Source organism: Camarhynchus parvulus, chromosome 1A (assembly GCF_901933205.1).
Source record: "Camarhynchus parvulus chromosome 1A, STF_HiC, whole genome shotgun sequence".
NCBI classification, from domain to species: domain Eukaryota; kingdom Metazoa; phylum Chordata; class Aves; order Passeriformes; family Thraupidae; genus Camarhynchus; species Camarhynchus parvulus.
The window spans coordinates 47,874,569-47,902,555 of NC_044586.1; the positions used below are offsets into that span (position 1 = coordinate 47,874,569).

At 39.3% G+C, this 27,987-nt stretch overlaps 1 protein-coding gene across 2 annotated transcripts; it reads left to right on the forward strand.

The window, feature by feature from the left end:
* The first annotated feature begins 11,081 nt into the window (after positions 1-11,081).
* Positions 11,082-27,967, forward strand: ING3 (inhibitor of growth family member 3). Of its 2 annotated transcripts, none has more exons than XM_030960570.1 (12): positions 11,082-11,253; positions 11,423-11,494; positions 15,513-15,613; positions 16,988-17,053; positions 19,157-19,253; positions 21,411-21,482; positions 21,759-21,875; positions 23,926-23,984; positions 24,339-24,529; positions 25,662-25,854; positions 26,353-26,391; positions 27,024-27,967. In XM_030960570.1, exons 1-12 carry the CDS (start codon positions 11,226-11,228, stop codon positions 27,138-27,140), a joined length of 1,152 nt encoding a protein of 383 aa, XP_030816430.1. In that variant the 5' UTR covers positions 11,082-11,225; the 3' UTR covers positions 27,141-27,967. The 2 variants fall into 2 exon arrangements, with proteins under 2 accessions (XP_030816430.1, XP_030816429.1); XM_030960569.1 differs by having other exon boundaries at positions 11,083-11,253; positions 23,827-23,984.
* The last annotated feature ends 20 nt before the right edge of the window (positions 27,968-27,987 follow it).

Consider the following 27,987-nt stretch of genomic DNA (forward strand, 5'->3'; position numbering starts at 1 on the left):
ATCCATGGTAACTCCTTGCATCATATGGCACCTGTGTAAATGATGCAAAGACATTTCTTAAATTTGCACAAATAGTAACTAATATGAAAGGCAAACTTCTGTGTGTCTTATATCAATGTGAAGTATTTTATTTCTATTATAATAACAGAATTTTCCATAATTCTCTGGGTATTGAAGATATGACATTGTAAACAAACTATTATTCATAAGGGAAAAACATACAATAATTAAAGATAGAAAAAAAAAGGTTTTATGGGAAAAGAGGAGAGCAGTGGGTTAAAGGGACAGCTGGTGTGTGTATGTTACCTGATATGGGAGTTCTGCTCTCTGTTACTATTTTGTCACTGCTGTAGTAGGGCAGTAAATGATAGCTACTAGTAATTCACAGAATAAGGCACATGTCCTGTCCAGCTGCATCCATGCCTTCAGCCTTCCTGTGAACAGACCGAGTAGTCTCTACAGAAAATCCCTCAGAACTCACCAGAGGTGACAAGGTAGCAGGGTTCCACAGAAATTACTTTAAAACTAACAGAACTTATACAAGCATGCATCTTTTTTATTTTTTGACATTATCTCAAAAGATGATATAATGGGACCACTACTTCCTCATGTAATCTCTAAGATAAATTAATAAAATACAACAAATTTATAACATTGTATTAACTTCTATAGCTTACCTTTACAATCTTCTCTTTGCTCTTTTTCAATTCAGTTGTATAAAAATTTTGTATAGAACCACACAGATGTCTTCACTAAAAATATGCATTCTTTTCCTATCTCTTCAATTTCTGAACCTCTAAGTCCATATTGTGCCACCTAAAATGAATTATGCAGGGACAGATAATGAAAAATTTTATCATGAACAAGTGTGGAGTACCATTGCCAACACATGTATATACATGTGCACTCACATACACACACACATATACATATATGGAGAAGATGTGTGTTTGGAAGGAGGTGACTAACATTCAGTCCTGAGTGAGTGATTAAAGCTGAACTCATAATCAGATGACAAGTTTTCCTTGATTCATATATGCTAGTTCTGACCTAAAAACCATAAAATATATTTATTCTTAATAGCAAATAAGTTCTCACATCTTTGAGACAGGCAGCAGACACAAAGTACCTCCAGACTGCACTTAAATGTACATGTGACACTACATACAAAGGCATTTAGCTCTGGCTACTGTGAATTTTTGCAAGACCCTGTAAAGTCTTTGAAGACTGATGTGACCTGCACTTGTCTTCTTTTAAACGGTTTTCTGTGACCATATTGCTTGCTGCCTATTTAAGGAAATGCACCTATATTTTTTTAAGAAAATACCAGGGAATGAGTATACATTAGTTTTATGCAGTTAACACTGATTGAAACTAGAAAAGGGAGAACACTGACAGTAAACAAGTACCTGTATAGCTGTATTTCAGTTGTAGGTACCTGTATAATAACTTTCAGTCCTAGCACAATAATTTAATCTTCTTTCCATTCTGTTCTAGCTTGTAGCAAATCCTGTCCCATTTGGCATAGAAACTTCTAGTTCTCTGTTGGAAACCAAATATTTTTCTTTGCAGGGGCAGACATTCCTCAGTCAAGTTCAACAAAGTGGACCACAAGGGACCTGTCTCTGTTGTCCAAGCTAGCAAGATACATTTATGAGCCAGCATCAGTAAATAAAGAAGGCAGGCTACAGCTGTCCTCCAGCAGTTGAGGTCACTGAGCAATTCCAGAACCACAAGTCAGTGATTTAATGGAATTTCCCATTCAGACAATTACAGCACATTTGACCATATCACAACACAAAATGTTGGTTTCTTATTGCATTCCCACAACAACAATAACAACACCCCAAACAAACAGACTGCTGTGAAGCAGGTTTTTCTATCTGGCACCTCCTCTTACATAATTTTTTTTTTTGCAATTCTGTAATTGAGTACAGAGAGGTTCAGAGAGAGAAATTCTTTTAGTATGAATTATCCAAATTATCATGTGCCTTTTAATGAACTCTACAGCCTACAATAAACCATGTATCTGGCATGAGCCAAGGCCATTGTTAGAAAGAGGGGCATGCAGTAGTTGCAAGGAGAGGTGCTAGGGAGAGCTCATGAGAAAACAGCCCCCTGTAAGGACTGACAAGAGACCAAAAAGTAATTGCAATGAACAGTCAGAATGTGCTCCAACCTGAAGGGTTAGCTGTGAACCCTGCCAGTCACATGGCTGAGTAGAGATAAGGAAATAAAAGTAGAAAATGAGTACTTCTCAGTGGGAAGGGCATGCTTGTATTCTGGTATTACCTATAGGGTACCCCACCATATGAGAAATAGGATAGAGGTCATTTTAGCTAAAAAAAGGTGTAATTGATTTTCCAGCCATTGCACGTCACTACACAGAAAACTAATGCATTGCTCTGAGATCTAATATTTATTCAAATATAAGACCATATGAATTTTAAAAAGCAATTATAAAACACTACAATCTATTCTTGCAAATTACCTGTTGTAATTTTAGCTCTAGACAACAATGACAAATTACAATCCTCATTTCAAGGATATGAGATGCATTACATAATGCAGATCTATAGTGTTTTGACCCATTAATCATTGTCATCTGGCAGCACTGTTTGAGTTGATCCTGTTTACAAAAGAAAATAACTGCTAAGACATACTGTTTTAAGCTTTTCTTTATCCAGTAAGTATTCTTTAGAAGGAATCGTTTATAATATGAATTTGCATTTAGCCTCAAAATGGAAAAACAGCCCAGATATAATTGCAGTAAAAAAAGGTTGACATACACAATAAAAAAAAATTAAGACCTATTTCTATCATCACCAAATAGTCATGTCTTACTATGCTATTAGCAGTTGCTATTGAATTAAAACATGGTGTGACCTGATAGTTTTAACATTATGCCTTAGACATTTAATCTAGGATCCACTGGATTTTTCTCAAAAATTTGTAAAACATTGTCTTGGAAGATATATGAAGTTAGTTCTTTGCACTTTCTATTAGTTTTTTCAAGAAAGATTCTCCCTTTCTGTGTAGAGAACATTGTCAATCACGGAGTACCAGATTTCACTACTAACAAAAGTAATTCTTAATGTTAATTCTATCAGAATATAAATATAATCACAGTCAAACTAAAATGAGTTTTTAATAATTTATAAGATTTTTTAAATTAAATCTTTCCCTATCAATGAAAGATACTCAGTATCAGGTTAGACTAGGAAATGGGGCTCTTCTATCCTGTAAAACTTTTTAAGGTTTCTTAAATGTTCCTTGTCTTTATTAAATATCACTAAGCACTTACAATTTAATGAATGCACAAGTAATAGCCTGGCAGTAAGAGGAATTTGCCCAGGATATATAAGGCTCAGATTCAGTCTGCAGGTCTGCCATTTCTTCCTGTCCCAGAAATATGCTCCAGACACCAGGAAATCAACCATACAGTGGTTTTTCTGGAGATGGATTATGAGTTTCTGTATTTGTGTATTTTGTTCAAATTCTCTGCGGCAAATCTGTGAAGCTGAGTACCCAGACTCATAACCAGACAATATTGGATTAGCTCCAGAGTGGTTTTTCTCACACTAGGCAGATCAAGAAGAAGAAAATCTCAGGACCAACCTAAATCAGACAGAAGATACTTGTGAATTTATTGCTTAACTCCCAGGAGTTTCCTGACCACAAGGCTATTACCTATTATGCTCTCACTCTCTAGACTATTGCATTTCAGTAAAGCCCTGTTGAAGCACTTAGGTTCTTGCAAGCATATTCGTTTATACAGAGTATTTTACAGCTAAAAAACTGTTTCATTGAAGAATTCCCAGTCAACTGCATTCCCAAGTGTTTTCACTAATCTTTAAGGGCAGACATATATAGAAGAGCCAAGAAGATCTGAGGTTGTAACTAAGTGGAATATAGGATTTTTATTAAAAGAAAAAAATACTAGCTCTGTTTTCAAATTGTATTGATATAAAAAATTACAGTGATTTTAGTACTTCCCTTATAAATTATTGACAGATAATTATCAATAAGGAGTTTTCCCCTTTAAAAAATACATTCCCTTGCCACATTAGCTCAGAGTTTCTGTAAAATCAGCTTATGGCCTCCTGCAAAGTAACTTTTTTTCTGGTAAAGCCCTTATTTCTTATAACTTCTGGGCTACAAACAAATTTAATAGATATATGCAAATATAAAAGACCAGACAGTTCTGCAACATGCATGAAAATGAGAGGTGAAAAATTTCTAAAGTAGAACCTCTTCATCAAAATTAACACTTTTGTTAGTAAGATCTTCTGTTCATGTTAGAAAAGTTGTGGCATTCCTGTCACTTGCTACCCTGACAGTAGGCTGTTCATTGCAACTATTATTATGCCAGTAAAGTCCAAAGTGACTGTGACTGTGTAATTGTTTTCATATTTTGTTGAAATATAATACTGTCACATAGAGAAGCAAACTCTCCATATGCACTAAAAAATATTGAAGGCTTAAGATTTAGATTTCTCTTTTGGAAAGAAATGTATCAGAATAATGGAGATGTTTGAGAACTTGGAAGAACAATCCTTCTAAAATGGACTGCAATGGCACTTACTGCCTCTTCTGCTTTCCCAGTGTATTTTCAAATAACCTCGTAGATGCTTATATTAGGGATTTTTGCATATATGCAAAAATGAGGCAACTTCTTACATCATTATGGTATGTGCTGATTGCAAACCTTTAGAACTCATCTAAAAATATGGTAAGGTTACCCCTCCAGTGCATGAGATGAAAAACAAATCAGGTATTAACTTAGCCTGTCATTGCCATTTATTCTGTATTTCTGTAGGAACTATCATGACAGGGTTCACCGCATGTGGGACCATGAATTGGCATTTCAGAACAAAAATAATAAACCATAACAGCCTTAAAGTATGCTGATGCAAGCCAGTAAGGAATAGGATTAGTTCATTTGTAAGCTAAGCTATACTTCTAAAATAGGTACATTTAGATCATGTGGAAGTTTAAAAAATCAGACAACAGAAGTCAATAGGACAGGAGAGGAACTTCTGTGCTCTCCAAGTTGTATTTTCATCAATTGTATACATCTTAATAAAATAATTATCATCTAAGTTAGCTTCCCCAGAAAGAGCATTTTCCTGTATCTTTGAAAGTATCACAGCTACAATGTTATTACCACCCTGAATACATATGGTAATAAAATTTCAAGGAACTCGGCTGTTCTCCCTTTTTTCCCAAAGTTTTGCTTTACATTATCAAACCAAAGAGGCAGACTTATGCTAAATTGCAGTACATCTTCTCTCCCTGGTAAGAAGTTAGGGCATTTGCCTTCTGTCAGAAGGACTGTCCTTCTTGTAACTCCTCTGAGTCTGAACTCCAGTTTCTCAAGTGCCTCAGTCTCTGCACAGCTCTTGAAACCATGAAAGAGGTGATTCCTGGATTATACTCAGGTATCTGACAGTGTAAGCCCAGAGGCAGTGAAGATTCATGCCTGCCCTCAAAGTCTGCATCCTCTCCTGGGTCAGCTGTGCTACTTCAGTCAGTCATAATGCCATTATTTTGGAAAATTTCATAGTTACTTCCTTCCCCTGCTGCCACTTGCAACTTCTGTGAGTTTCCCTCAGTGACAAAGAAGGCTACAAGAGCATGAATTTGAGTGGAGAGTAATACAATTGTATTGTCATCTCCTAGATGTGTGCTCTGAGCACAAGACTTTTCAGGTCTTTTATTTTTTTACCTGCTCTATCTGCAGACCTCAATTCTCAGAGGACACATCTTCTGATCAGCACAGGGCATAGATGGTGTCATATCCTACATTCTTCTGTGCCACTCATGGCATACCAGAAATTTATAGCATTTCTTTGTGGAAACTAGTAGATATGAGCCAATTCCAGGCACATGCATGTCCTGGCCTCATGGAAAAAAAAAATAGTTGTATAAATCTGAAAAGAAAAAGGCAGAAAATGTATTTCATTACAGATAAATAGTTAATGACATTTGAAGTGTCAAATTTTACTAAAAATATTTAAGTAATCATTAAGATAATCACTTTCCTACTTACTGCCACATGGTCCAATATCCAGGATGGCAAGAAAATCAAGCAAACAAATTTGGACGTCCTGTGAGCACCAAAACTGCTTATGCTGTTTCCTTGGGCATAAGTTATATTCATCAGCAGAAGATTTTTTTTATGGTTTGGGTACTCATGGCTTTTGAGTAGATTTTCTTGAGTCTAATACATTGAAGGTTCATATGGCAATCTTCTCCTCAGTGAAAGGGAGAAAAATATCCAAAACTATTAGAAGCAGGAAAGCATCTAATAAGTACACAATTAATCTCTAAAATAACAACTTTTTTTTTTTTTCAGTTTGGTTGAAATTAGTCCATTCTATAGAGACAGGGCAGAATGAAAAAACAGATAAATAATATTCACACAAACATATGGATTGCTCATGTAAGCTTTATTTCCTTAGGAAGTCAGGATAAAACATTTCAGTGATTAATATATAAACAGCTATTGCTCATATCCTGCAGATTTTCAGGAAATAACTGAAATCTGCAAGTAAATTTAACTAAGTCTGTAGCAGATAAAATTAACTAAAAGATGGAGATATAATTGCTTGAGTCTGTACACAAAGTCAAGCTGAAAGATAAATGGCAGTTCCATTTTCCTGTTGACTGTTAGAGCAAATTAATTATCTGGGGTCATGGATTTTCTTCCAGAAACAGGAATGTGAATCTCAGAATGCAAGAGTTTGTAATCAGCAGAAAAGGAAACTGATTTCTCAAGAGAGATTACCATCCAGACACAATATTCCTGGGCCAAATTTTCCCTTTTGAGGGACTGTTTCACGGAAGTGTGAAGTTCCTGCATAGTGCTGCACTAGACCAGAGTAACATTACGTACTTAAAACTCTGACACAGCTTTTTTCTAGATCCAGCTTTGGATGGAGCTTCTCATTACATAAAGTTGATTGCTCAGAAAAAATACAATCATGCTGTAATCCTTACATCGTGCTCAGTCTCAAGACAACTCAGTTATTTAACTAATGTCCTCCAATAGCCATGGTGTGCAGTACAGCAGGAATGATAGTTATTTCCTGCAGAGGGAGAGTGAGGCTGTGGGTGATGCCCCTGCAGCAGCAGAAAGGGTGGGATCTGGGAGATGGTGGAGTCTATGGCAGCTGGGAGGGACAGCTGGATTGCAAAACAGGGTGAACTGGAAAGAATGGAAAAACAGCTGCAACAGCAGATAAATAGCAGGCAACAAACAGGAGGAGGAATTACAATAAAACAGCTGAAAGCATGTGAGGAGACCAGCAGGCCTGACAGTGCCAATGGCAGCCAGAAGTGCTGGGAATGCCATGATCCACAACACATGCTGGCAGCAGCACACCGTGGTGAATGGATTCTGGCCTGCCACGCAGGACTGCTGGAGTGCAGCAGAAGCAGGTGCCAAAGAAAAGCAAACTGCTCCTTTCTGGTAGTTTAAGAGCTACCCAGGCTTGCAGTTTTATGTAGGCTCTGGTGGATGCCACTTAGCTGTCACTCTGTGAGTTCTTCTGTGAGAGCTCTGAGAAACACACGGATGCACATCTGCAACCTCTGCATGCCACAGGCAGGGAGGCTCCCTTGTGACAAACCACAGCACAGGAACCTACCAGCAGCAGCTGAGACCTGGAATAACAATCTAGGGATGGGCTAGGTAGGTCTTTCCTGATTTTTCAAATAAAATCATTAGAAATGTGTCCTTCTTGAAAACAAAGACACAAAACATAACGACTGTAAGTCCAGAAATATTGTAATAGACAAGAGTTAAAAGTCAGAGTACTGAAGTAAATAAAAAACTGTGACAGTCCTGAATGGGTACAGAAATCTCCAACAATCATACAACTCAGAAGACAGAATGAGTTTGGAAGGAAAAAGGAAAGGGTGGTATCAACAGATAGCAGCTGCAACATAAAGATGGAAATGATGGGTGTTAGATGTGTCAAACAGCTCTACACATGGGAATAGACAGAAGCAATTAGAATAGAAAAAGGGCATTACAGAGATATGGAATGGGTAAGTGCAGGAGTGGGAGATTTGAAAATCTTAACCCCCATCTGAGAAGTGCGCATCAGAACATAAATTTATGTTTCAGCTTTTTCTTTCCTGTCAGTTGAAAACTAATGAAACCTAGGCAAGCAATTAGCTTTAGGTAGATCACAGGGCATCTGTAATATTCCTTTGTGCCATCACTCCGTCACAGTGATGAAACATGATTTATGTGAAACATTTGCTGGAGAAAAGCCATCAACATTAATAACATTATATAAACAAGAGAAAACAGCAGCTCCTGTGGCCTCCCTTCGCTTCCTGTGCTAAGCAGCTCTGTAGTTGCAAAGGAGTTTTTTGAGCAATGTTGATTGTAATTCACAAATTGAATGTTTTACCTTGAGTTCACAGCTGGTGTTTAGTTCTTCTTCACTGTATTTGCATTCCAATAAACAGTCATTAATCCCTGTTTCCTTATCGGGAGCTGTTCTAATTAGGTTGTTCTAAAAGGTGAGTTAATCAATAGAGTTAATTCTTTGCATTTATAAACAACAGGAAGTTTTCTAATGTAAAAACGGTTTCTTTTTTATGGTCTCTTGGCTTATCACTTCATAAATGTCAGCTTAAACTCAGTTTGGCATGCCATTGGTATGTCATGATAAACAGCACTTATACAAGCAATCCTACTGAAGCTGGTGTGGCTAGTCATTTGACTATACAACATGAATTAATACGGGCAGAAATGAAAAATATGAGCTGCTTCATTTGTCTACAAAATACTAAAGAAGACTACAGGTAGATAAATAAGTTCCTGTTTTCTTTTCAATAGATAGTGAAGACATTGAATTGTATTTTCCACTGTAGTTTACCTCACAATCCCCTGCCATCCCTTACTGTAGAGCACTAGAGTGAACAGTTTTCTGAGCAAGTCTCTATTTCTATAAGACTCTCACATTACAATAAACCACTACACATAAACAGGGGGAACTCATACCTTGCAGACAGCAGCCAGCCCCACTAGTACTTGGTCATTCTGCTGGCATAGCCTAGTTTCATTTTCCTGTTTCACTAACAGACACAGGGCACATGCCATTACTGATGACATGGCTGAGACACAGCCCCAAGAGCTGTGCTCCTTGATTTCCTTGTTCTGGGCACCACAATGCACATAAAATACCTGGGCACAGCAGGCCTCATTGAGATTTTGGCTAGCTATACCAAGCTTGCAGAGGAGAAGTCACAATGTCCCAATGTCTGTGCTGTCCTGGGATTCTGGTCATGAGGCAAATGGTAGGGACTTACTCTATGACCATATTTCAGTTGTGGTTCTAACAGTGGTGTCTTTGTTTACAGTATTGTTCTTATTTGTTCTTCCCAAACATGTCTACAACTTTTTTTTTCTTTAAAAATCATTAAAGCTGCAACTAAGCATAAAGTGATGCCACTGATTCAGATTTCCCCTAAATTCACCTAGCTTTTCTCCTAATGAATATAGGATGTTGTTACTTTGCTGTGCTTTTGCATAGATTAAGTTCTCTTGCTGCATCAAACCCTTTCACTTCAGTAAGTGCAGGCATTTACCTTCCCACAAAGGGTCAATCTTGTGTTTTACATACCAAACTGGGCCAAGTAATTTCCCACACAAAACTCTAAAAATACTGTTATGCCTACACTAGTCAGAAGTTCTACAGGAAAGAGATCTCTATGAGCAATAATGTAAGAGATTATTTCCACGAAGGCTAACGGAGCTTAATGACCATCTAAAATCTATTCTCATTTCTATGTATGAGAGCAGTTGGTATTTCTGGTTTGGCAGTGCAGACTACATGGCTGATGATGGAGTGAGTATGGAAAGCGACCAAATTGATGCAACACTTTTTTCACAAAGTTGCAAAGTTATTGAGAGTTTATTGTTATCTTTTTCATTCTCCCCCATCTTCAATTGCAAAGGAATTAAAACCCTTCAATATGCTTGCTATACCATATGTATCCAACACATTATTACCATCAGCCTTCATAAAGGCTATATACAAAATGTGTGCCTCACTTCCCAAAATTCAGTTATCTTTAACTAATGACTCACCATACATGAACTTCAGACAGGAGGAAAGTACCACTTTCCACTGCTCTTATCCCTCAAAAACATCCCGTGCAAGATTTACTTGTACTTGGCTTAAGTATACGCTCCTTTTTGCCTGGATTCTGGCACAGATAAAGACTAAAGACGTGGAAACAAAAAGCACAGTGGAGAGCAAACCTGATCTGCTACCACAATTCTTATGCTCCTGTACTTACACCTGCCATCATGCAAGCCCCAATATTTTCTTTCCCAGGGCAAAAAACACGTCTGGATAAATACATCAGTCCATGCTTAAAACAGTAAATAACAGTAATAGAAGAGTGATGAAAAAGACTATTTGGGGGAATGAAACTGTGTGAAAAACCCAGTCCCACGTGAAAGTGAATTACTGCAAGGAGTACTGTAACTGGATGGCAATCAGTGCTGTCAGCCAATTTTGGTTACACTCTGTACAGCAATCCCAAAGCCCACATTCGTTTCTCCTCTCCTAAGGCTGTCCGTCCCTGGGATCTGCGCTCAACAGAGTAGCGTTTTTACCTTGTGCCGTGACAGGTCACGGACTGAAGCAAATTCATTAGCCTTGCCGTTTCTTATGCTTTTAATGAACTACTGCCGGCTGCGAGCATTTAAAACAACAACGGGCAAACAAAAGCCTCAAGCCAGGTCAAGAAGCTGCAAGTTTTCCCTTGCCGTTCGCCCGACTTGTGGCGCTGCCGTCGCGCCGGGGACGCTCCGGAGGGCCCAAAGCTGCTCCGCGGCCCCTGTGAGGCGGGAATGCCCCCAGGATCGCGGGAATGGCCCCGAACCGCGGGAATGCTCCCAGGATGGCAGGAACGGCCGCAGACCCGCCGGAACGATAACACCGGGCAGGACGCGCAGCCTCCCACAGCTCGCCCACTACAGACTACACTTCCCGTGAGGCCGCGCGGCAGAACGCGGGCCGCAGTGTGCGTCAGCGGCGCGAGCAGCCAATCGCGGCGCGGCCGCGGCGAGCGCCGTCCGCCGCCAATGTTGTTTTCGCTGAGTCGAGGCGCTGGTGTTGTTGGCGGCGGCGCCATATTGGAAGGGACGAGCGCCCGCTCTCGAGCAGCCCCTGGGCGCGGGCCCGGCCGCCGCCATGCTGTACCTGGAGGACTATCTGGAGAGTGAGTGTGTGCGCGGCGGGGGCGCCGGGCGGCCGGGCACGGCCGGTGCGGGGGAGCCGGGGGAAAGCCGCGGCGAGGAGGCGGCGCCCCCCCTTCCCCACGGCAGCGAGTGACTGACTGGCTCCCTCCCTCCCTCCTCCCTCTCTCCCGCTCCCCCGTGTCCCCGCAGTGATCGAGCAGCTTCCCATGGATCTGCGCGACAGGTTCACCGAGATGCGCGAGATGGACCTGCAGGTGCAGAGTACGTGAGTCCCGCCCCCTCCGCCTCCGCCCGCCCCTGCGCGCCCGCCCCGCTCCGCCCCGCGGGCACCGGCCCCACCGCCGCGCCCCCGCCGCAGGGCGGCACGGCCGGGAAGGCTGAGCCGGCGAGGAAGGAAGGAAGGAGGCGAAGCGGCGCCCCTCCGGCCCGCGGCAGCAGCTCCGCCCGCTCTCCCACGCTGCCCCGGGGCGGTCGCACCCTCTGCCCAGCCCCGCCGCGGCTCTCCGGCACCGCCGCTCGGCCCGGGGGCGTCTCGTCGTCTCCCGCGGGCGGAGAGAGCCGAGCCGAGCGCTGAGGCGAGGGGCGGGGCGGGGCGCACGCCCCTGGCGCTGTCGCGGCAGCCCCCGGCCCGCCCCACGCCCCTCCCCGCCGCGCCTCGGCGCAAGGAGGGCCCGGGCGGAGCTGCCTTCCCGGGCTTGTGCTGCTCCCAAAGGCATTTTCCGTGGCACGTCCCAAACTCTTTAGATTTTTGATCCCTAAGAGCAGTGATGGTGGCTTGGAACATGAGTTATGTCCCACTCCTTCCAGTAGGCAGCGGCATGCTCTCCCTGAAACTTTCCAGCCAGCTTCCTAATAGTAGCATGGGAAGGTGCCATTTGCTCGGCCCTTTGTGCCCTAGCTGACATGCAAGCAAATATACTTTATACTTTCGGTTTTACACGAATTATATAAATGCCTACTTTTGTATAAATAGGTATTTTATACAAAATATAAGTACACTTAAAGTTTCTTTTTAGATCACTATCTCTGCTTATACCCTGATGTAATGCACTGCCTTAGGCTGTTTTCAGGCTGCATTGCCATTTCGTTTTTTCTAATGCAATCACATCTGGGCCTTAGGTGTCCTGTAACACTGTGGGTAGCTGTTGGCAGTCATTTAACACACAATTAATATGATTATCTATAACTGTGATCCAAAAGTATTCATTAATGAAACTGATACTGCACAAAAGATGAGAGCAATCATCAATATGGAAGGGCCAGATTATTGTAAAGGGGAAGGAGAGAAAGAGGAAAGATTGAAATAACAAGGGAATACTGTAAAGGAATACAAAATGCAGCACTAAATGGGAACAGTTCTATAATACTTTAATGTGCTTTCCATTGGATATTTACTTCAGTGGACACAGCAGGTCTGTTTAACAGGCCTTATTGACGCATGTAGAACTGTCTATAGGGTTTTTTTGGTATATTATCACCTAAATGTAGTCTTGAGTTCAGTGCTTAAAGTTGTGGGAGCTGTCATGGCTCCTTCTGGGACATAACACCTCTGAAGTCACTATCACCAGGCAGTATCATGAGGGGACGTGAGACCTGACTTGGATAGTTTGGAATAAGTTCACAGATTTTTCTTCTGTTCCATAAGAAGACAAAGAAAATAGTAGGATTTTTTTTAGGTGCGTTTGAGAACTTGAGGCAGCTAGCAGGGCCAAGACAGCAGATTGTAATTTTCTCTGCTTTAACTGAAAATGACAAGTAACATTCCATGTTGTATTACTGGAAGTAGTAAATGACAGTGAATATTGCATACTAGGACCAACCTTAGGTGTAGAGAAAAATTTTCTCAGACCTTGGTACTTCTGTGATTCTTGTGCAATGATTGGCAGGGTATCCAAAGACATTTATGAAACTTCTGGACTAGCACCTCTTCAGCATCACTTGCCCAACTGCATGATGAACACTATGTGCAAAGCTGGAGGTTGTTTGGTGTCTCAGAAGTACTTGAAAGCAGTACTTTGATGAGTGATGCTGTCCCAGAAATCTGCATGATTTGTAATTCAGAGATATCTCTGCTGCTCTGCTTTAGTGTCATGGTTGACTTTGTATTCTATCCTGTTTGGACCACACTGACTCCTAATGAGGCAGCTCCTGCTGTTTGTAGTTGGAAGAAACAATAAACTGGGGTCGGTCTGTTGTGTATTCTGATAAGATTGCTGTGGAAAAAGCAAAGATCATCTGAGCTGGGACTTGACTCTTGAGCTTTAATTGAGCTCCACATGAAGCATAAAATGTGTTTCTCTGTTTAAGTTAAAATCATGGATTATCAGGATTTCATGGTAAAATGTCAGTATCTGGAAAAACGACTCTGTTCTCATAGCAGTTTTGGCAACTCTCTTGGGAAATTTGATCTAAGAAATGGGTATCTCAGAATATAGTATCACAAGAAAAAATGGATGAAGTTCAGTGTAGCAGAGAGAACTTTCCATCTAATTTGATAGATCTGACCTGAACTCGCCTTTGCCTTTTCTGCTCTTTCAGGAGAGACCAAGTTTCTGTGGAAATTTTCCCCTAGGTGGGTTCACACAGAGTGATAACATGTCCCCAGTTAAAAGTGAAGAGGGAAGATACTTTTTAAATCCTTTCTTCTTTATAGAGCCGCTGGAATAACACTTGAGGTGTTTGTGCTCAGAGGACAGGAGATAGAACATTTTGTCTGTTGGCTTTTTGGACCAAGTTAGAGCCATTTGCTCAAAGAACAAAGATTTTAGAAGCCTCCATATAAAGTGTGGGCTTCTTGCTTGCCTCTCAGGCTTCTTAATGTTCTCTACATGGTGCAAGTGGAAAATGCTCATGGTTCAGGTTCTCCAGCTTTAGCCTGTTTTACTCCAGAGCTGTTTGACTACTTTGTCTGGGTCTAAATAAAGTTGATGTGAACTTATGTCCCAACTGTTATGGCTTGGGATTAATAGTGCTCTGTCCAGTCAGTTGTTAGATTCCTGTTGGTTTTGGTCCTGAATGTTCCCAGTATAAAGACAATTGATTAATATCTTCAATCATTGAGTATGAATGATTTTTGGTTATTTATATAAACAGTTCTAGCTGTGAATTTTCAGAGTTGGGAAGACCCTTGGCCTCTTGGATTTTCAGAGTAAATCATACTTAGGGTTTCATGAGCTTCTTGAACTAACAAAATAATTTGCATTTTGTTTTGGCAAGATGTGATCCAGTTTTAATGGTGGTTTCTGGAAAGTTTCTTAGGTGTTTTGTACCCAGAGCCTGAAGTTTGTAGGTGATTTGTGCATTGTCACATTTAATTTAAAACTGATAGCTGGGCAAAATGTCACTGAGAATGCTGGGAAAAAAACTTCAGTACTGTCATCTATCCTGGCACTATCAAGGCTGTCCAAGCTAGTTTGACTGAGGCAGCTGCACATTTTTGGAAATGTGCAAGCTGTTGAGTGCACAAGTGTCCAGCTGTTGAAATAGTAAACTCAGTGGGAGAAGGGTGGAGGGGAAAGGGAAGGGAATCCCTGTTCTTGTCTCAATAAACAATGAAAAAAAATAGCTTATGGTTGACATTTTCCTTTCTAGAGATAGTCAATGTTAGAAAATGGGTGGTTTTATTTTTTCCCCCTTATGATATTTCTCAACTTCATGAAAGTGAGAATCTGGTCCAAATAATAGTTCATCAGTGCATTTACTCCTCTGGGGGTGGAGGGAATAATTTGTGAGTGCTTTCAATTTGCCCTGACCCTTCCTAGCAAACAGTGGAGAGGCCCTGGACTTAAAGGCAGGGCTTGCTCTTCAGTTGGTCTGCCTTTTTGAGACACTAATTTTTTTCAATTATTTGGTTTTGTATTTGACTGTTTCTCTTAGGAGAAAATTTTGTTTCCTGCTCAGTTTGTAACTGGCTAGAATGTTCCAAAGTCAGCAGTCTAGAGCCCTGGGTGAGGAGTTTGGGTCGTGCTTTAAGTCACTACCACTGCTCTTAGGGACAAAAAACCTTTAGAACTTGGAGTCCTGCCTGTCCCATGGTGGAGAGCACAAGAACCTTGATGAGAATCCTACCAGAATGCAATTCTGCTTCTTGGAAATTAAGGTAAATATTTCCCTCCACTGTCCACTGTTGCTTGGTTGTTTTGGTTTTTTCTTTTTTTCCTCTCTAATAGTTTGCACCTCAGTCCAGTCAACTTTGTTTGAGAAAAAAATTTCCCCTGATTTTCCAATGTTTATGTACATGAGAAAATAACATTTGTCTCAATCTTTCCCTATGCTACAGATGCAATGGATCAGCTTGAGCAGAGGGTAAATGAGTTTTTTATGAATGCAAAGAAAAACAAACCTGAATGGAGAGAAGAACAAATGACATCAATCAAAAAAGTAAGGATATCATAAGAGTGGCTCAGATTTTTCTTTTGCAAACTAAGACAACCTTAGGAAAAAATATTTTATGATTGATGGGAGATTTAAGTGTTGAGAACTGTGTCTTCCCTTGGGCTTTCATAGAGCTGGATGGAACTACCTTGGAGGAGAAAAGTGAGTGAAAGGTTTCTTTGATCAAGAATTTCTCTGAAGTTTTACAGAGCACTTGCTAGCATTTAAAAAAATGTAATCCTGAAATGGCGAGGAAGCCTGCGCTCCTAAATTTGGAGCTCAGATTTTCTTGTTTTTGTTTGTATGACGTGAAGTTGCCCAAGTTAATGTGCTTTCTTTTAGAGGATATTTTTCAAGCTTAGATTCAGCATTTCCTGTGATTTTCTGCCTATGTCCTTCTACACATTATACATATGGTCTATTTAGCTTGAGAGAGGGAGGAGTAAGAACATGAATATGAATGTGTTCTGTGTTATCCTTCAATACTTGAGCATTGGTGATGGTATTTTTAGCAATGTAGTCCATCATTTTGTCAGGAGAAACCTCTTTGTAGTCTCCTACAATGGCTACTTCAGCCCCTAATTTGGGTAAGGGTTGTTTTCGTCTTTAATTAATGCAAATAGGTTTTTAAATTCTGAAAAAGAAAAAGGTCAGAGCTCTGACTCCACTGGAATAAATGAAAATTTTTTGTTGACTTTCATTGAATCAAAACTTCAAGTAGTTTTCACAGAAGATACTATCCAGTGGAAATTGAGAATTAAAAGGCAGTAAAATCTGTCCAACTCTAAAGTAAAAGCATTTGAAAACATACCTTTTTTAAAGTTTTGTCTGTGAATTTTCATAGGTTAGAGGAGACTTCTAGATTGTTTTAGTCAAATTATTTAGAATGCACTCATGAGTTAGAGAAACTTATTTTAAAGTAATTTAAATTATATACAGTATTATCTCTGTTTAACTAGAATGCTGGAAAGGCTTCCCCACAGAGTACTTCAGCATCATTTTGAAGAGCAGGAGGATTTGTGGTGGTCCTGAAATAAAAGACACGCTTTTATTTTAAGTCCATAACATGATGCTGTATAATATAAAATAAATCCAAGATTGTTTAGTTTCTTGCAGCATTTCTTGCAGACATCTAAATATCACTCTAGTAGGAAGTGTCTCCTTCTTCTAATGTGGCTTTTTCTAACACAGAGAAAATAAATTGATATATATCTCTCATTTAAAATTTAGATGATTGTTGTTTACAGAAAAATTTCAGTCTTTCTGAAAACTGACTTAAATATGCCCTTTTGACTTATATTTTATGCTTCATAACAGCAGCTTAAACTTGCTGAAATTAATTCTGTTACGTTCATTTTTTTTAAATTCTCTTCATAACAGGATTATTATAAAGCTTTGGAAGATGCAGATGAAAAAGTGCAACTGGCTAATCAAATATATGATCTGGTAAGTGGACACAAGAGTTGTGGTGAATTACCTAAATTTATGCCCTGGGAAGTTCTAAGCATTTTGATAAGCACTGCAGCCATGCTGCAGTGTGCTGTACTTTTATGTTGTCTGCATATAGATGTTTTGCTGATGAAAGAAACATTTTTTATTTTATTGACTTTTAAGAATTTTGGGTAGTAAGTGTCACTTAAATATAAATCAGAGAAATAGTATTAGAAATCCTAAGATTTTAATGCATGGTTTCAGCCTGTTTAGGAGACTGGTTGGGAGAATCCATTGTGATGCAGTTTTGAGGAGTCCAGGAGGGCTGGGCATTCTTCAAGAAGGAAATCTTAAATGTATAGGAGCAGCCCATCCCCATGTGCCAAAAGAGAAGCCAGCAGGGAAGAAGACCAGCCTGGCTAAATATAGAGCTTTGGCTTCAATTTGGGGGGAAAAAGAGAGTGTATTATCTTGGGAAGAATGGGCAGGCAACCTGAGAAGATTGCAAGGATTTTATGAGGTTGTGTGGGGAGATATATTAGAAGGGCCAAAGCCCAAGTCAAACTTTATCTGGTTACTGCTGTGAAAGACAAAAATTATTTAAAAAAATATATGAGCAATGAAAGAAGGGCTGTGGAAAAATCTCCATCTTTTACTGGATACAGATGTAAACATAGTGATGGAGGATGAAGAAAAGGCAGAGGTACTTAGTGCCTTCATTGCTGCACTATTTAATAGCAAGACCAGTTGTTCTCAGGATACCCAGCCCCCTGAGCTAGAACAGGTGGGTGGGGGGCAGAATGAAGTCCTCATAACTCAAGGGAGTCAGCAGCCTGCTGTGCCACTGAGACACACACAAGTCTGGGGCTGTGATGGGATCCTCCCCACTGAGGGGCATAGTTGAAAAAGTCACTGAGCCACTTTTGGGTGTTTCCCTGAGGTTCCAGTTGACTGGAAATCAGCAATGTAATGCCCATGTTCAAGAAAGGTCAGAAAGAGCATCTAGGGAAGTAAGGGCCTGTCAGCCTTAGTGCTGGGGAAGTTCATGGAGCAGATCATCCTGAGTGTCACGACACAGCACAAGCAGGACAACCAGGGGATCAGGCCCAGGCAGAGTGGGTTTGGGAAAGGCAGGTCTTGCTTGACTGACCTGATCTTCAGTGATGAAGTGACCTGCTTAGTACATGAGGGAAAGGCTGTGTATGTTGTCTATCTGGACTTTAGTAAAGCCTTGGACACTGTTTCTTACAACACTTTACTGGAGAAACTGGCTGCTTCTGCCTTGGGCAGGGGCATTATTCATTGGGTGAAAAATTGGATGGACGGCCAGACCCAGAGAGGGATGGCATATGATTTAAAGTTTATTTATTTTACATTTATCAAGAGAACAGAACCTGCAAGTCAGACTACACTCAAATATAGAAGACATAAAACAATTGCTTTAGTTTCGCTACAACTAGCCAAAAGTTTGTTCTAGAAGTTGGAACTGCCTTCTCTTTTGCTTAGCTGGTAACTGGAAAAACCTCCCTGTTTTTAGTAAAGATAGGTAAATGTTGCTGTATGATTACAGATGTAGAAAACATTTGGAATTGAGTGTTTCTGTTCATGATAGTGAGTTGAGAATTTTTTTGGTTACTTTTTAATACCCAAGAGCATGTCATAGTTTGCTGAAACACACAGGAGTCTCCACTTTCAGTTAAGACTCAGTACACACCAAATTTTCTGGTATTTATAGTGGCACACAACTTGCACGCAGGTTTCAGTTCAGAATTTGCAATTTCCCCAGAGTAGCTGAATTTCTACTTAAGTCCATGTCATGTACTGTTCTTTCTCTTCCCCTTTAAGTTTGCATAACCAGAGCACCTCCAAGTCTTCTTCATCTTTATTTCTGAAGTGTCTTGGAGCTTTCCCTGTGCTATTTTGGTGTTAACAACGGTGTCTCTTCTGAGTGAGGGAAATGGAGGTGACCAGGAAGATCCCTTCTGTGCATTATTATGCATATTGTACTTGTGCATGGCACAAAATTGCTGGAAGGGAAATACTTAGCAAGCCTGAGATTAAGGATGCAGATATTCATGTTCCAGAATTGGATGCTATTTATTTTGCTTTGTCTAACAGGTAGACCGTCATTTGAGAAAATTGGACCAGGAACTTGCTAAATTTAAAATGGAACTTGAAGCAGATAATGCTGGAATTACAGAAATATTAGAGAGACGTAAGTATGCGTGATTTTATTTAAGAACTTGACAGACTTTTGGTCAATTTGCAGAATTAAAGTATCATACACTTGTTAGTGGCTGCTAGTATTTTCACCCATGTTGTAACCCACTTTGAAATTTTAGTTAAACCCACTCTCAAATTTTAGTTTCAACCTCGATTTATACCAGTGAAATCAAAATACATTTGAGTAAGTAGAATAATTTTTTCACACGACTGTTGTTCTTGTGAATTGCTACAGTAAGATACGTAATTCTTTAAACCTGTTTTTAATGGTTGTAGGTATTCAGCCAAGTACTTCGGCCTAAGCATGCCACCTACCCAGTTGCAAGGGTAACATTTCTTCCTTGAACTGATTGCCACCAAACTAAGGAGAGTCATTGTTTTAGTTTTCCATGTGCTTGGTGGTTTTCTATTTTAAAGGGGCAAGAATAGGTTGGTCTATAATGGGCCAGTGAAGGAAAAGCATTTTAGGTAAGAAACCTGCATGTTAAGTACAAACATGCTGGTATTTAGAATGTGAATAAAAATGTAAAGTTACAGCTTTTTTGCCAGCTTGGTGTAGAAGAATCTGTCTTTTCTGTATGTATCAGCATTTAGACGTCAAATTCAAATGCGATAAATTTCTGAGTTGATGTAACTACTGTGATTATGGAGGCAGTGGTTGTCCTCATAGCCAAAGATAGTGAAAATTTACTTGAGTCACTTGGGGATGTTAGGAATAAGCATTCTTTCTTGGAACTTTTTGTGGCCGAGTTGTATAAGCTGGGAGTTTGGGGCTATTTTATTTGTAATTGCTATTACAAATAGCAGGCACAATATGAGAAACCTCTAAATTAAATGCTATTCATTAACTAGCAATTACAGAAAAGGACTAGTATACTTTGGTTGAAATCCCAGTTGGTTTTAGGATGTGGTGCTATCTTCTGTTGAACCATGTGTTTGGAGAGGTTGCTAGATAGGATTTCAAGAAATCAAAATAGAGAAGCACTAGACTGTATGTTGCATCTTTAAGGTTTGTTTGGTTTGAGGGTTTTGTTTCCTTGTTTGTTTTTAAATAAAGTTAAAAGTAGAAGACTTAACATTTTTAGCTTTCAGAGTAAGTAAATACACAAGGTTGAAGTCCCACCAGAGGGCAGCCTTTGGGCAAGTTCATAACGTGATTGAAGTTCTCTCAGCCAAAATAGCTCCTTATGCTTTGATCCTCTTCTAGAATGATTATATTTAAACTTTTGTAATATTTATGTATTACTCATGTATTTCAGTGCTTTTTGAAAGCACTGGAAGAGGTAAAAAAATGCTGAGATTTTGAAAATTGGATGTGAATTGCTTTCTTGTTTTGTCTTCTTTGTAAATGTAAGTTGGTAGGTATTGCAACTACTTCAAAATGTTTTTGTTAGAGATTGGGGGACAAAATATTGTATATTGTTCCAAATTTATAGCCAAAGTCTCTCCTATGCTGTGATTATTTAGCCTCATCTTACAAGAAATGCTACTCTTAGATATATACTTGGATTTATGCCTGTCTGACTTTTTCCTTTTTTGGGGGGGGCAGGGAGGATGGGGGTGAGGTTTGTTGTTGTTTTGTTGGTTTTGTGGGTTTCTTTTGTTTTGTTTTTATTTGTATTGTTGCTCTGCGTATTTTGGATGTTAAGAAAATCTGGATGATGATCTGCAGCCCTTTCTTTTGAATGTTAAATCTTCTTGACAGATGAAACTGCTATTTTCTTGAGTTTTGACTGAATATTACAAGGTAGATTCAGTGGAACAAGATGCCTTGTTTATACAGTTTACATTGTTCAGTCTTCAGTTCATACTGGTGTAGATGGTCAATACTTTTGGTGCAGCCATTCTGCAACTCATTTGATTAAGTGGCTTGGTGAGGGCAATGTTCTTGGTTCTTCTTATTTGCCTTGATTTTAAGTTCTTGATTTCAACAGTTGGACAGTAGCAGTCACCAATTTTTATTTAAGAACTAATCTCACTGGTTTGTGGTTGTACTGTAGAAAGGGTTTCAACTCCAGCAAAAATTCTTCTGATTAAAATAAATCTAACTACATTGTGATTTGGTTAATATTTTAAAAATCCCTTTAGAATGTAAAAGTTAAACCAGTGCCAGCCCTCAATTTTCATGTTTTTCTTACCTCCCTCTTAGGGTCTCTGGAGCTGGATACACCAGCACAGCCTGTGAATAACCATCACTCCCATTCTCACACTCCAGTGGAGAGTAAGTATTTGAAACTTAAAAAGATGGCCGCTTTTTATATTTCCTTTGGGTTTTTTTTTTTTGTTTTGTTGAGAAGTATGAGGAAAAAGATGGTTCAGAACTTTTTTCCCCTCCATCATTACAAGGAGAAAACAAAGCATAATAAACACTAATCATGTCTGTTAAGAAGTGCAAGAATGAAATAGGTTTTGCTGGTGGGAATTAGTTGAAAATGCTAGCATAATTTGACTTTTAAGCTGAATAGATTTTACATTTCTCTTCAATTATTTCATTTAGAAAGGAAACACAATCCATCTCACCATAGTACAACAGATCATGTTCCTGAAAAGAAGTTTAAATCTGAAGCTCTTCTATCTACCCTGACATCAGATGCGTCTAAAGAAAACACACCAGGTAATCCTAATTGTCTTTCATTTCACACCTTTTTAGTCAGAAGAAGAGAAACTGTATTTGTGAGTTAGTCTTCTGAAATCACAGAAGCACGGAATAGGTAAGGTTGAAAGGGACCCCAGTGGGTCATCTGGTGCAGCCTCCCTGCAAAAGCAGGGCCATCCCAGAGCACATGGCGCAGGGTTGTGTCCAGACAGTTGTTGAGTATCTCCAGTGAGGGAGACTCCATAGCCTCTCTGGACAACCTGTTCCTATGCAACCTGTCCTGTGTGTGGCCACCTGCACAGTACAGAAGTTCTTCCATATATTCAGGTGGAGCTTCCTGTGCATCAGGTCCTGCCTGTTGCCTCTTGTCCTACTGCTTGGCACCATCAAGCAGAGCCTGGCTCCATCCACTTGACACCCTCCCCTCAGATGTGCACAGACAGTGATGGGGTCCCCTCTCAGTCATCTCTTCTCGAGGCTGAACAGGCTCAGCTCCCTCAGCCTTTCCTCATAAGGGAGGTGCCCCAGTACCTTAATCATCTTTTTTCACTCCACTGGACCCACTCCAGGAGCTCCATGTCTCTTGTACTGAGGAGCCCAGAACGGGACACAGCACTCCAGATGCAGCTTTGCTCGGGCTGAGTGAGGGTCAGGATCACCTCCCTCAACCTGCTGGCCATGCTCTTCCTAATGCTCCCCAGGACACCGTTGGCCTTCCTAGCCCCCAGGGAACCCTGCTGGCTCAGGGACAGTTTGTTGTTCACCAGGACGCTGAGGTCCTTCTCCACAGGGTGGCTTCTCAGCACATCAGCCCACAGCCTGTGCTGTTGTTATTCCTCTCCAGGCACACTGCACTTTCCTTTGTGGAATTTCTGAGCCCTGTGCCATCAATAAAGACCTTCTGGGATCTGCCATTCAGCCAGTCCTCAATCTGAGACTGATACCCCTTTCCCTGGGATTTTCAGTCACTTGAAACATGAGAAATTGCAGGCATTCTTACTCATCTGTGTTTTCCATGAAGTGTGTCTGCTTTGTTGTCATTTAACAGCTGTATGATGGCTGTTTCTTTTTATTTACACTTTGAAGAAGAGAACAGTACAGTTTTATTAGCTAGTAGTACAAATATAAGAGATCAATGCATTATTTTCGGGAAGAAAATACATACAACAGTTTCCAAAGTAAGGGAAAAGAATTTTCACACCTTTTTCTAAGAGTTGGTCCAAAAATAATTTTTTTTCATGTGTTGTCTATGTCGAAAGAAAAGTCTTTTTGTATATAGTGACTAAAAAAACCTAAACCTTTCTGCCTGTTCTCAATATTAAGGTGTTTCATAGTTTCTTTTCTGAAAATAAAAGACTAAGGAGTTATAGTAAGTCAGCTATCTCAGTCATGTTTTAAGTCAGTTTTAGGTAATTTCAGTCATGTCTATTTCAGTTTTCTTTTGAAGAAACTTCACACACACCTGCAAATAAAATGTAGCTACATTTGAGCAGCTGTCATTCTGCAGATGACCCTGGAAATTGTGTTGCATTAAAACTGATCTGTAGTTTTTAGAGTTAAGATTGTCTTACTTCAGAAGTTAAGATTGTCTTACTTCAGAAACAGTATAGGTGTGTAATCATTCTTACCCTCTTCTTGATAATTATAGTAGTAAGAATTGTTTCAATATAGGCAAAGGTATGGCAGCTGCATCTGTTCTTCAACAGCTGAGTATCATAGTGAGAGCTGTCTTTCTAAAAGGACTCCTTGCACATGAGGATAGATAGGGAACAAACTTCTTTTTTTTTTCCCCTCCATAAAAAATACTGGCTGTGTCTAATTACTTTTAAAACCTTTTTTCCAAATGATTAGACTGCTCTGATGCATAAACAGAGTTCCTGCTCTTTCACTGGCTGTCATATAACTCTTCTTAAAATGCAAAGGAATTTAGTTTCATTTTGAATTTCATAAATGTGTTCTGTTCATCAAGGGTGTCGAAACAGTAATTCATCATCCTCTTCAAACAATGCATACAATACAAACTCTTCTCAACCATTGGCATCATATAACCTGGGCTCATTATCTTCAGGATCCGGGGCCGGTGCAATTACCATGGCAGCAGCTCAAGCAGTGCAAGCCACAGCACAGGTAATGTCAAACTATTCTTGTCATTCTGCCATCTGCTTATGATTAAGAAGAAAGGATAGTGACTGGTTTTTGTTTTTTTTTTTATCTGAATTCCCATGATCACTTTCAGCTGATGTGATTCAGTTCTTATATTAGAATTTTATTAATATGCGACAGTTTCATCCTGTATAGCTTGCCTACAGGGACAACTTGTTTTCTGACTTTTCCTGCAAGATATTCTCACACATTTCACTGCTTTCTGTACATAATTTCATTAAAAAGGTAACGAGTGAACCTGTGCATATCATTAGCAGTTAGCAGCCTTATGTAGGAGCTTTACTGTGTAATCTGATACAATATCAGCATTGCTTTTAGATGAAGGAGGGAAGACGAACATCCAGTCTAAAAGCCAGCTATGAAGCATTTAAGAACAATGATTTTCAGCTTGGAAGAGAATTTTCATTGTCCAGAGATTCAGCTGGATATTCATCATCAGCTCTGGCATCTACATTAACTCAGACGTTAAGTTCATCAACCACAGATTCACGAAGTGGCAGAAAAAGCAAGTAGGTTTTCTTACTTGTTGATTGCAATTACAGTGTTGAAGGCAGATGAGCTTTTTTTTTAAAAGGTCATGGGCCATAAATAGAAATATATTGTATTTAATATCTGGTGGGGGGGAATCAGCAGAAGGTAGTTACTGCCTCTTGGCCACTTTTTGTGCAGGGCTGTGTTCTTTAGTCCTCCCACTTCTTTTTCTTTAAGCAAACTCACTCTATTGATTTACTTTTTTATCTGAGATACAATCAAGTTTCTTCCCTCACTTTTCTGTGTTTTGGAGAGGATTGATCTAACAGCAATTGTTGGGAATTACTGTGCAATGGTTTGTAGATGGTTTTGAAATAATCTGGAGATGTCTGATGCCAAGTAAACATGGCACTTTCTAATGACTGACCATCTAGAACAGGGAATGAATTTCATTTCTGATTGAAGTTTTAAAACATTTTTAACAACACGTCACAACATATTCAACAATCAGAACTTGTATTTGAAAGAATTTATCTCAAAATACCCATCCTTTTAAATTGTCTTGAGTTTTTTTTTCTTCATTCAAATTTGTGTGTTCACAACTCAGTTAATAAAGCTGTTTGAGAAGCATTTTTCATCTATGAATATCTTGAGTGTCAGGTCTGACCTATAAGCAAAAGCAGAGAAATTTTATTCTGGCACCATTCCTATGGAGTGATTGCTGATGCTTGAGTGGAGATTAACAGAGAATCAGTCATCTTCAAAACAGTTATCTATTGTACATGACATATGACATTATTTATATGTAAATTCCTGTTTTATTGGTAACAATTTTTATAAGGACTTGACACCAAAGCTATTGATGGAAAACTTTGTGAAGAAAAGCATTTGTTAAAACCACTTGACAGTTTAGAGCTGTTGAATTCCGTTGATTAGAGCAGCACGTCCTGCACTTGTAAGCTGGTGTGACTTGTTTCCTTTTCCAAGAGCATACAGTGGGTGCATTCCAGTGCTTGCAGTGGTTGAATGAAATGTGATGGTGAATGATAGCTCTGGGATTTACATACTGCAGCAGTTCAGAGTCAACAAAGTACTTGTTTAGTGATTCTTTCACTTGGCAGAAAATAAATCATCTATGCACTTTTTTCTTTTTTTTTTACTCTTCCTCAGAAACAACAACAAATCCTCAAGTCAGCAGTCCTCATCATCATCTTCTTCTTCCTCTCTATCATCATGTTCTTCTTCATCTGCGCTGGCACAAGAACTGTCTCAGCAAACAGCAGTAATACCAGAGTCTGATTCTAATAGCCAGGTTGATTGGACCTATGATCCAAATGAGCCACGTTACTGTATTTGTAATCAGGTAAGGATGGCCTCCAAATCGAAATACAACTACAGATGCTGTTTTGATGTAGCTGAACTTCCTTCTCTGAATACTAATTTTGAAAAAACTGTAATTTTACTCTTGAACTTCTGATCTGTTTTTACTTACTTACTGGTGGTGTGAATAATGAACTGTTGAAGCTAAAAATAGTCCATTTTTTAAGTGATGTGATATCCTTGGAGAGTTTTAAATCTTATAATGGAGACTTCAGGAATAATTAAATTTTTTAAAAAAATTGAGAGGGTTTTCAGTGAATTTAGTTTTTATTCAATCTGAAATAGGCAGATGTATCTTCTTTTGCATCAACAGTTTTGGAAAATCAATTCACTATGAACATGATGGTGTTTGGGTTGTGTAACAAAAGTAAAATGAAAATGTTGTTATTGCTGTTAATGGAAAAACTCCTCAAAGGAAGAAATTTGAATCTTGACCTTTTCAAAATATAATTGCTAAGGGATTTTTTTCTTATTTTACTAGGTGTCCTATGGTGAAATGGTAGGCTGTGATAACCAAGATGTAAGTAACAAAGTTCAAAAGGTTCATGAGAGGCTTATGCTTACAACTATTGCATGTAGGAGTTGCTTTTTTTTTAGAGTTTGTTTTGAGTAGAGTTTTTTAGGGTAAAGTGGATACAATTTGAAACATCCTTCAGGAAACTTCTCATGTCTCCACACAGCTTAGATTCTGTTAGAAATCTGAAGCCTTTGCTAGGTTCAAAAATGCCCTGCTTCAAAATATCCTTTATTTCTGTGAATTTTCAGCTATTTCACTGCTAATAAGAGTTGTCCTTTTCAAATAAAAAAAGTTTTCAAAGAACAGTTGAATATAATAATGTATTTACTGAGATAACTACATTTAAACATAAGTGAGTGATAAGATTTCTTTGTCAAACTAGGTATTTCAAAGCACAACATGCTTATTTTGCTCTGTAATGTGAGTCCATATATGACTCCTAGAATTTTTATCATTTTTCTTAGTGTATTGAGTGTATGTTGCAGATCTTCCCCTCTCTTTGTTTTGTCCCGTGACGTGTGAAATCCATAATCTATGCTTTCCACTTGTGTTTCATTTTCATAGAATTTTATTTGTGATATGCACTTTGAAAAAAACCCCAATTCACAAACCCTCTCTTTTAACTCTTTTTATAGTGCCCTATTGAGTGGTTCCACTATGGATGTGTTGGACTGACAGAAGCACCAAAAGGGAAATGGTACTGTCCACAGTGTACAGCTGCAATGAAGAGAAGAGGCAGTAGACATAAATAAGTTTGTTCATCTGGAAAAAAATTGCATAATAAAGGTTTTATAAAGGACTTGGGAGGGGAGGGGCAACTCTCAGCACACTTCCTTGCAACCACTGAAGAGTAACATAGCAATCATAGAATGGTATGGTTGGAAAGGACCGTAAAGATCTTCTAATTCCAGCCCCCAGTCATAAGATCTTGAACTATTGGTTTTGCTAAGTTGTGTTTTAATATTGTAGGTAAATTATTTATGCACCTTGATGTGCTACAGATACTATTCCAGTGAGCCTTGGACTGTTCCAGTGGCCAGCATATGCAGATATTTGTACTATCAAACCATTTTCTCTAAGCAGTGGGCATTCTACAAGTACTCAATCTTCCAAAAATTCCGATAAGTCAAGATTTTAAATGTATGTTTTATACACAACAGATATATTCTGCTGCATGTACTGTACTCAAGAGCTGTTACGTAACACTATGTATATTAATAGTGCAAAAAGTCAATGCTTCTGAAAGGAAAAAGAGACAGTGGTTTTTAAAATGCCTTTATAGCTTTGGTTCTTTATGAAACTTAATTCAGCAGGCTGAAGAAAATGGTTCTTGTATACAGCGGGCTGTTGTCCTTTAGGGTACTTGAGTATGTAAAGACAAAAAATGCTGTAGAATACAACAAACTTGTGCCATTAGTCTTTATATGTTTCTGCTCCAGAGAAGGCGGGGGCCATAAGAAGAAAAAAAGGTGTTAAAGTGACGATAAATTTTTATACCAAATGTGTTTATTTTTTTGTGCAAGTAATCCTTTAAATTTGAATTGTATTAGGTGTAAAATAAAAGAACCTCAACTCTTCAGATTAATGTTTTCTGTACAT